The following is a 10,136-nucleotide window of genomic DNA, read 5'->3' as shown; positions in this document are numbered from 1 at the left end:
ATATAGGCAAGGAAATCAACACCAGAAGCAATGAATGAGCTAAACACACAAACCCAATTAATTTGTGCTTAAATGAATACCAGTTATCGTAGAGAACGCTAGATTTTTTTATTGATACCAGTTATCATAAAGAACGCTAGTTTTTTCTTCTTTTTTATTTCCACTGTACCAGAAAGAGAAACCTAATTAAAGCATACATAACAACAACTTATAAAGAAAAAAAGAGAGCAAGACCTCACCTGAGAAACAAAAACTATGAATATAGGCAGGGGAACCAGCAATGGCAACAATAAATGGTTTGAATCTCCAAACAAATAAAACAATAGAAAAAAAACACAAACATTTAAAAAGCGTTTTGTTTTTGTATTTTAAAAGTGCTTTTAAAAAAATTTAAAATTTTTTTATTTTTTTCTTTGCTTCAAATTAATAGTTTTTTGATGTTTTCAAATTATTTTTAAGTGCTGATGTCAAAATGATTATTAAAAAATAAAAAAAATATTATTTTGATGCATTTTCAAGTGAAAAATATTTTGAAAAACAATCACAATTACACTCTCAAACAGGCAGAGAAACAAATAAGGAGTGCCAAAAAAAAATGACTATTGTTTATAAAATAATATGTCCTCAACTATGGCTAGCCAAACATCATGATTTATGGTGATCTGATCCTATACTTTGATACTAATAAAGTTCTATGTAAGTCTACAATAACATCATCTTAATTTTCAATTCCTAGTTACCCAACTCTACTTAGCGTTTGTAGAATAATATACTACCAAATTATCAAAAACCCCCCCCCCCCACCCTTTTTTTTTAAAAAAAAAACACTCAATAAACATGTAATTTGATAGTGTAATTTATTTATTCTATGGTGTAGGTAAAAATTGGATTTTGTTTTACGGAGTTCATCACATCAGCCTCTTTTATTTATTATGGAATTATAAAAACTATTAAAAAATTAAGATTATGATAAACCCCTCTACACAGTCTACATTTAAAAAATATTAAAAAACTATACTTTATTTCCAAGAATTCTTAATTACTATTTAAATTAACAAAAAAATTTATCAAAACATGAATGGATATGATAATTATTTAATTTAGTGAATGAGCAATATAAAATTCATTGTTTAGTTTTGTTCAATTTAGGTTTTTTTTAACTTTCTTTCTCGAATTATTAATGTATTTTTAATTTAACTATTTTCAAAAAATTTAATGATACATGTAATTTCATTTTGTTTCAAGCAGGTAAGAAATTTTATAGTATTTAAAGAGTAATTAGTGATATCTTATTAATTATTTTATTAATATTTTTTTTAAAAAATAGATAAAATCAGAAAGGAAAAACTTTGAATAAAAATATTTTTATCATTTTTAGTGATTATAGATTTAATTTTTTTTTTTTGTGTTTGTTTTTTTTTTTTTAAGATGAACCCAGAAAATAACTATAGGATAAGACTATTTTCCTGGCCGCCTTCAAATTTTCATAGGGGATTATTATAATTTTACCTTATTAAAAAAAAAAAAAAACAGAAAAGGAAAGGAAGTATAATTTTGGGGCCGGGTCGCTAACCCTCTTATCCACGGCCCACTAATTAAAAGAGTAATAATTAACGGTCATATAAATTTGAATTTTGAAAACCTAAGATCTCCCTTCCTCATCAGCACGAGCGGAAAAGGAAAGCGCATAACATAACAAATTAAACACGCTCCAAGCTCTCTTTCCTTTTTCTCTTCTTCCAAACAAACAGACTATACAGAATTCTCTCTCAGATCCCAGAAATTCTAACCCTAAAAGACACCACTCGTGACCAAAATCCCGCAAACAAGAAGATAGGCACTTTCCCAATTGACGGCCAAGATTTCATGGATTCCATGCTGTGCGTTTCGGGTTCGAGATCGATCCAGTCAGGGTTAACAAACACCAATAATTTCAAAGGTTTTATTTTACTTTTTTTAATGAATACTAAACATTCCTTTTGCCTTCTTAAATGTTACAAGTATTATTGACAATAAACTTCAAGATTAAATGTATAAGCATGAGTTTTTGTGTTTCTTGAAACAGAGAGGCCAGTTATATTTGTAAACGCGGGAGGCGGGGCTATAAAGAAAGAGGGGGATATCAATCTTGATATTGAGAAAGATTGCTGTTTTGAAGGTGGAGATGTTATAAGAACAGATGAGAGCATAATCAATGGTGGTGATATACCTTCTGTTTATCAATCAGCAAGGTTTGGTACCAACTTGAGTTACAAGTTCAATGACATGCCGGCTGGAGAGTATTTGGTTGATCTTCATTTTGCAGAGATAGTTTACACTAACGGTCCTAAGGGAATGAGAGTCTTTGATGTCTTTATTCAAGAAGAGAAGGCAAGTGCACTCAGTCCTCTCTCTCTCTCTCTCTCCTCTTTTTTTTTTAATGAATTTATTTGTTTTAAAACGAGAAAGTTTTTTTAAAAAAATAAATAAAAAATGGCAGGTTATATCAGAGCTTGATGTGTACTCTATTGTTGGTGACAACAAACCGTTGCAAGTGGTGGATGTTAGGGTTTCTGTCGGGGAAGATGGGGTGATTTTTATGAGGTTTGATGGGGTTGTAGGGAGCCCAATAGTTAGCGGGATCTATATAAAGCAGGCGACAGAATTGCCAAGTAAAGCTATCGTTTCCGTTTTATATTTGCCATATTGGTCCGTCCTTATAGGTTCGCTTACGAGTCTCAGGTGTTTCCTATCTTATAAATTGAATGCAGAATCTTCGGTTAAACAGGAGCTTTCACTGTGTAACAATTGCGCCGCTGAAGTAAAAGTTTCATCTGATCAGGTGAGATGCAATTTGTATTGACGGGTAGTTTTTTGAAATTTGAAGTGAAGACTTGAGTTTTTGCTTAAACTTAGCCTTAAATTGATGTGGACTGCAGAATAGAGTTATGAGGACGAACTCTTTAGCGAGGTATGAAAAGAAGATAGAGGAATTGAAGGCTCAATGCCAACTCAAGACAGATGAATGCCACGAGGCCTGGATGTCACTGACTGCGGCGAACGAGGAACTCGAGAAGATTAGGATGGAACTTGACAACAGGTTCTTCAGAAATATGCAATTAGGTAAGATAGACCCAATTTGATTTGAGGCTTGTTACTAGAAACTGAAGCGACACTGACCAGGTTTTGATGTTTGTTTAGATCAAGCCATGCAAAAGCAAAAGGCAGAATTGAGAGATGTTTCTAGACGATATGAGTGTGATAAGAAACTGTGGGCTGCAGCCATTGATGATTTTGAAAAGAAAATAAAGGTAAATTACTTTTTGAATGACAAATGTTACGTGGAAATGTTTGGAAATCAATTTGTATATCTGTGATAATACCATCTGTTGATCCATTTGTAGATGATGAAGATAGAGCACTCGCAACTCTTCCATGATGCTCATGCGTGTGCCAATACAATTCCTGAATTAAACAAGATGATAATTGCAGTTCGAGACATAGGTAATCTTGCATCAACTGTAAAATTAAATTGATAGACAAAAAATTGTAAGATTTTTCTGAATTGCAGTTGCGCAACATGAAGACCTCAAACTGAAGTTAAATGAAGAGCAGGCAAAGAGTAAGAAGCTTTATAACCAAGCGCTGGAGGCAAAGGGTATACTTAATCTTCTAAACTCGGGTTCATTTTTTCTCTTTCTTGATTGAACCATTCTAAGTTTTTTTCTTTTCTTCTGCTTCTGCTTCTGCTTCTGCTTCTTTTTTTATTATTATTATTTAATATCTCAGGGAACATAAGAGTGTTCTGTAGGTGCCGCCCGTTGACTAAGGAGGAGATGTCAATTGGCTGTCAAACAGTGGTAGATTTTAGTGCTGCTAAGGATGGTGATCTTACAGTAATTACAAATGGCTCCACTAAGAAAAATTTCAAATTTGATCGAGTCTACGCTCCCAAGGACGATCAAGGCATGCACCTCTGAAATGCCTTTTCTTTTCTTTCTTTTTTTCAACTGTCAACTTACTGAACAGTGCTTGGGTTTTGTGACATGTAATCCACTACTACTGGTTTGGTTGATGTTTATAGTAAAAGATTTCTTGTTTCTCTGAAAAACTCCTTTTGAACTTCAACAATACACACAGTGAATGCTTCTTTTATTATACATTATCTATTTTTGAAGGCATTTATATTTTCCAGGTGCAACCTAGTTTTACTAGTCTTTCTGATGATCACTTCAATAGTTTATCTCTTCAATAAGTTCAATAGTAAGCATAAGAACCTTATTTTTCTGATGGAGAGAAGAAGTGATGACCAGCCTTTTATTGAATTTGAACAGAGCACCTTCGGAGAAATGTCCTTCAAAACTATGTAACTTGTAGTTTGGTTAGTTTTGGACGACAAAATAGTGGACATTTATTTATTCATTTTATTTTTCTTAGGGTGAAACGAAAAGGTTCACATGTTGACTATTGTTTTTTAAACTAAAATAGTTGATGTCTTCGCGGATGCTTCTGCTCTGGTGACCTCCGTGTTAGATGGTTACAATGTTTGCATATTTGCATACGGGCAAACTGGAACCGGAAAGACTTTCACTATGGAAGGTACCAAGCAAAACCGAGGAGTCAACTACCGAACTTTACATCAATTATTTAAAATTGCTCAGCAAAGGAAAGAAACTGTCACATATGACATTTCTGTTAGCGTACTTGAAGTTTACAATGAGCAAATCAGAGACTTGCTAGCCACCTCAACAACAACAACAAAGAGGTATTATCATTGTCCTACAAATTTCGTTTGATTACTCGAAACTTTCAATTTAAAAAAAAAAAAAATGGTTGAGAAGGAATTTGGCCTTGTAATTTGATCATACTAATATTCTATGGCTGTTTTCTCCATGCAATTGTCAAATTAACAAGATCTCGTCTAAGAATATATTTGTGTTTTAGGTTGGATATAAAACAAGTATCTGATGGGGTCCAGCATGTTCCGGGGATAGTTGAAGCAAAGGTCGAGAATATTAAGCAGGCCTGGGATGTTTTGCAGGCTGGAAGCAATGCAAGGGCCGTGGGGTCAAACAATGTGAATGAACGTAGTAGCCGATCTCATTGGTCAGTGCCTATCTGAACTTGGTTTTGCCATGCTTAAGTTTTAAGTGTTCATTGATGGAACTCTCTCGATATTTATTTTTACTGCAATTCATTTCTTTACTATCAAGCTTTATGTTAACAGAATAAAATGTTAAATTTACGTATATATTGACATTACCATATTCTTATGTGTTTAGCATGCTTTGCACAATGGTCAGAGCAAAGAACTTGGTAAATGATGAGTGCACTATGAGCAAGCTATGGCTTGTGGACTTGGCAGGCAGTGAGAGGCTGGCAAAAACAGAGGTTCAAGGGGAACGACTCAAGGAAGCTCAAAATATAAACAGATCACTTTCAGCTCTTGGGGATGTTATTTCTTGTTTGGCAAATAAGAGTAGTCATATTCCATACAGGTTCCCTTTGAATCTTGATGTGTAATATTCAAATATGGCTTGCAAATTAAATTATTCTGACTTCCTCTTTTGGTTTTTGACAGAAACTCGAAGCTCACACATTTACTCCAGGATTCGTTGGGTAAGTAGCTACAAGAAATACAAGTTCGTATCCAGTACCAGAACCTCTAATATATCAGCTATTAGCATCGCAAATATTCTTTTACTCATGACAACATATCAAAGTAATAATTTTTGTTTTTAAAATGAGTTATTCCAAGCAAAAGGAGCGATTATAGCAAATGATGCATCACAGACAATGATACAAGGGGGATACATAATGCTTAGAACATAGAATACAATAGATGCATTAAGTTTGTATGTTTCCATCGTTGACAAGTAAAAGAGCATTGAAATAACTGTAAAATATATGGTGTATACACTATACAGTGGTTTCTTGTCAGAACTCTACTTAAAATTATTCAAATGCTTAAGACTTTTATATTATAATAATATTAATAATCATCCTAAACCTTCATGTTTTCCAGGAGGTGATTCGAAAACCCTTATGTTAGTGCAAATCAGCCCTTCTGAGCATGACATAGGAGAGACTCTGAGTTCTCTAAACTTCGCAACTCGGGTTCGAGGGGTTGAGTTGGGTCCTGCGAAGAAGCAGATTGATATGGGTGAGCTTCAAAAGTTCAAAACAATGGTAAGTTTACAGATAGTAACAGACATTTTATTACATTGATGAAAGGAAAGGATGATCAACTAGGTTTTATTATTTTTGTGAATTCTTTGAAGCTTGACAAAGCAAAGCAAGAATTGAGATCTAAAGATGATGCCATGCGCAAGCTAGAAGAGGGTTTTCAAAATGTAGAAGGTAAGGCCAAAGTCAAGGATCAGCTTTTCAAAAACCAACAGGAAAAGGTCAATGAACTAGAGAGTCAACTTGCATCAAAGACAGAGTTATGCAGACAGCTAGAGAAGCAGCTGTTACAACTTTCAGAAGGAAAGAAGGAAAAGGAAGAAATTTGCTCAGATTTCCAGCAGAAGGTTTCTTGTTAGATAAACGGTTTTACTTCATATTGTTTCTTTGAGTAATAAATCTGGCAATTGACTCCGATGCCTTTCATAGGTCAACGAGCTTGAGAAGAAGCTGAAAGAGCAGGAAGAAGCAGCGTCTATGAATCTTCATTGCAAGGTTTTTACAATCTTAACTTACAATATAAAATTTTGAAGTCGTGTAACTGCATGAGTAAATATTTTAGGACAAGAGAGGTACATCGAAGTGGTTGAATGCAGTCCCCGCTATCTTGGGTTTGAGACACCAATTTCCCACCAATCCCCCACTGGCAGACGCTGAGCACTAATACCTGAAAAATGGAGGTCTTAGATTTAGTGGATCTTCAAATAATGTTGTTCCTCTAATCATGATGGTTCATTTTAATCTACATTTACTGGATTTCAACGTGATGACAGGGATTGATCAGCAGCACTTTTGTGTACTAAATATTTACTTGAACAATGCCACTCATTATGTTTGTGATTCCTTTTGTCAATTATACGTTGATTTTTTATGTTGTGAATAAAAAAGGAAACACTCTTCATTTTGTTGTCAGACTGATAGGGAGTTTTAGGTGCTGGAAGTTGGAATAGTTATTTTTCTTGTGCTATACAGGTCAAGGAGCTTGAAAACAGAATGAAAGAGAGAACACAGGAGTTCGAGCTTCATACAAAGAGTCTCCAACAAAAGGTGCTGCTTACACTGTTGTCTGCACTCTTCATTTTGTTGTCAGACTGATAGGGAGTTTTAGGTGCTGGAAGTTGGAATAGTTATTTTTCTTGTGCTATACAGGTCAAGGAGCTTGAAAACAGAATGAAAGAGAGAACACAGGAGTTCGAGCTTCATACAAAGAGTCTCCAACAAAAGGTGCTGCTTGCACTGTTGTCTGCTGTTATGAAAATCCACCAATCTAGCACACGGTTAACACCATTTTTGTTGTGTTGTAGTTGAAGGAAGCTGAAAACAAACTATGGGAGAAAGAAAATTCCGAATCTCAGTCACTTCAACACAAGGTTTTTCTTTCTTCTTCTTTTTTTCTTTTATGTATGTTTCTATATAATTTTTGTAAAAAGTTCTGGCCATTACGATGTAATAATTATTTTTTTGCTATGATTTACGTAGATCAATGTTCTTGGAGAAGGGCTAAGACAACATGAACAAGGAGATTGTTTGCCAAGGCCACCCTCTGCTGAAAAGTCAGAAGCCACTCCAGTTTTGTCAAGAATGGAAAACATATATGACGTTGATCCACTTGGTCAAAAAAGCTTAAACTCCACGAACCGAACAATAAACCAAGAACCTAGCTTACTCCATGGAAATACATCCCTCCGTGAATTGAGGAGGAAAGGAGACATTAAGAGCAGAGGGATGGAGAATAATTTCTTGATATCAGCTTCTTCGCTCGAGAAGAAGAGATTGCCATCTGAATCAAGCAAGGCAAAGCATCTTGACTCTTCTAGAGCATCGGCAAAGATTACAACAAGTACAAAATCAATTCGTGGTGCTCAGAAGACAACCTCCAATACTGCAAACAGAATCAACAAAGATCAAGGTGCAGGAGCAAGAGATAACAAATTCAAAGTTTGGTTGAGGTGAAAGTTTTATTGCCTTTCCAGCTGATGTGATTTGTAAAACTGCCAGTGATGATTCTTTTCAAGCTCTTTCTTATATGTTAGCAGAACATAGATTAGGTGAAGGTCGTTCGAATGTACTTGCAATTTCTCATTTAGAGAAATGAAAGTGATTTAATGAAAACACATGTCAAGATATATGTGAAAAGAAGTGTGTGGATTTTTTTTACTATTCTTTTTCGGTGGTGTTTTTAACATATTAAATTAGATCTTTCAAAACCATTCATTTGTAACAGTTCAAGGTATTTACAAAATAATAATAATAATAAAAAAAAAATGCAATCCAATCTTGATTGTGGTTGACATGAGCACTGTATATCTTCATTAAAATAATAATAATATTATTATTATTAAATAGAGCAGTGCCTTTTGCATTCTTTTTTTTTTTTTTTGATTTACGTGGGGTGTCCGGGCCAGCTTACGCGCACCACGACTATTCCCCACGGCCCACTGGACATCCTGCAAGCCCAGGAGCAGGTAAGGCACCGCGGGGGTGACAGGCGTGCACATAGAGGATCGAACCCGGGACGGGGGCGGAACAAGTCACACGATTGATCACAGCAGCTAGACCCTCAAGTGCATGCCTTTTGCATTCTTAATATGGTTATATGTGAATCGCTCTACAACAATTTTGAGATTATTTTTATTCTTTGCTAGATTTCAAAAATGAACAACGGAAGATCATAGATTGAAAGTTTCCCGAGAAACCCAAATAAAATTACTATTCGAAATTCAAAATAAATTTATGAACTCTGTGAATTGAGCCTAATAGACACAGTGTATCGATACTATAGGGACAAGAAAAATATAAGAATGTTAATAAAATCACTAATCGAAATTCAAAATAAATTTATGATATATTTTATTATATATATAAGATTAATGAAAATAAAAAAGATAAATTGATATAGAGGAAAATGTTAATAAAAAGGGATAATTACAATATATATATATATATATAGTTTGCTCCTTGTTTCATTTTGTGTCAAATTGTAACATCCCATAATTTTTTTAATATGATTTCATATTTCTTGATAGGCACTTATGAGTAAAAGTTGGGGCAATTTTTATTTTTTTTTATCATAACTTGTATCACTCGAATTACATTATATATGCATATCAACATGCAAATGATTTTCCATTTAAGTTAATAAGTTTATTCATTTTTTTTTAAAAAAAAAAGTGGCAAAGTTTCCTCTATTCGTAAGCTTCTCTAAATTTTCAATTTTGCACAGATATATATGGGTAGTCTTGGACATCCAACTCATCAATTTCCATTCACAATCATCACAAACCAACGTGGCCTCATACATACATTCCACTCTAACCATTTATACCAATATAACACATGTATCATAGTATATATGCAGACATATGTATAATATTTCAGGGAATATATTTCACAATATATAAAAAAATCAGTATTTTCTTTTTTATACGTTCAAAAGATTAAGTTTAATTAAATTTACATACATCAAGTTTATTTACATAATATAAATAGCATATATAAAAATCCTACCTAAACAAAACTATACATTTCTTAAAAAAAAATAATCATAAAAAATATAATAATGTAGACAATAAATAAATAAATATAAAATCCTATCATACACATACATGTTTTATTATCCTAAAACTACAATATAACTATTATTTTTTATTTCATTTCATTTTTTTAATATTATCATTATTAACAAATTATCATCACATAACTAGTCATCAACCACACAAGTGACTCACTCAGTTAATGTCTTCTTTAGTCCTCACCAATAAGGCATACTCTTATTTTATAATATTACTTGTCTCATATGCATATTCTTTTTTAATGTCATTTTTCGTCAAAGAAATCATTTCTATCATTTTCCTTATCTTAAAAGCATAATTTCTTATAATATCATTTTTCTACCCCGAAGACATAATCTCTGATGATAATGTTTTCCCCGCCCTGAAGGCATGACCTCTGATAATATCAATTTCTCACTC

General features: G+C 33.4%; 1 protein-coding gene across 3 annotated transcripts; it reads left to right on the top strand.

The window, feature by feature from the left end:
• Window positions 1–1,652: 1,652 nt before the first annotated feature.
• Window positions 1,653–8,322, top strand: LOC7467223 (kinesin-like protein KIN-14R). 3 transcript variants are annotated; one of them, XM_024594547.2, is made up of 20 exons: window positions 1,653–1,939; window positions 2,066–2,370; window positions 2,480–2,651; window positions 2,751–2,821; window positions 2,919–3,102; window positions 3,181–3,290; window positions 3,384–3,483; window positions 3,551–3,637; window positions 3,769–3,945; window positions 4,468–4,744; window positions 4,924–5,085; window positions 5,262–5,477; window positions 5,561–5,598; window positions 6,005–6,168; window positions 6,261–6,512; window positions 6,595–6,660; window positions 7,138–7,212; window positions 7,315–7,389; window positions 7,470–7,535; window positions 7,645–8,322. In XM_024594547.2, exons 1-20 carry the CDS (start codon window positions 1,867–1,869, stop codon window positions 8,116–8,118), a joined length of 3,144 nt encoding a protein of 1,047 aa, XP_024450315.1. In that variant the 5' UTR covers window positions 1,653–1,866; the 3' UTR covers window positions 8,119–8,322. The 3 variants fall into 3 exon arrangements, with proteins under 3 accessions (XP_024450315.1, XP_052306129.1, XP_024450316.1); XM_052450169.1 differs by lacking the exon at window positions 7,138–7,212; XM_024594548.2 differs by lacking the exon at window positions 7,315–7,389.
• Window positions 8,323–10,136: the final 1,814 nt, after the last annotated feature.

Source organism: Populus trichocarpa, chromosome 2 (assembly GCF_000002775.5).
Source record: "Populus trichocarpa isolate Nisqually-1 chromosome 2, P.trichocarpa_v4.1, whole genome shotgun sequence".
Lineage (NCBI taxonomy): Eukaryota > Viridiplantae > Streptophyta > Magnoliopsida > Malpighiales > Salicaceae > Populus > Populus trichocarpa.
This window is presented reverse-complemented; position numbering and strand designations above follow the sequence as displayed.

Bases quoted from the DNA above. Each gene is read 5' to 3' on its own strand.
- LOC7467223 (XM_024594547.2), top strand. From the start codon at position 1,867: ATGGATTCCATGCTGTGCGTTTCGGGTTCGAGATCGATCCAGTCAGGG. The intron at 4,745-4,923 runs GTATTATCATTG...TTTGTGTTTTAG, and splicing joins TCAACAACAACAACAAAGAG to GTTGGATATAAAACAAGTAT. The intron at 5,478-5,560 runs GTTCCCTTTGAA...GGTTTTTGACAG, and splicing joins AGTAGTCATATTCCATACAG to AAACTCGAAGCTCACACATT.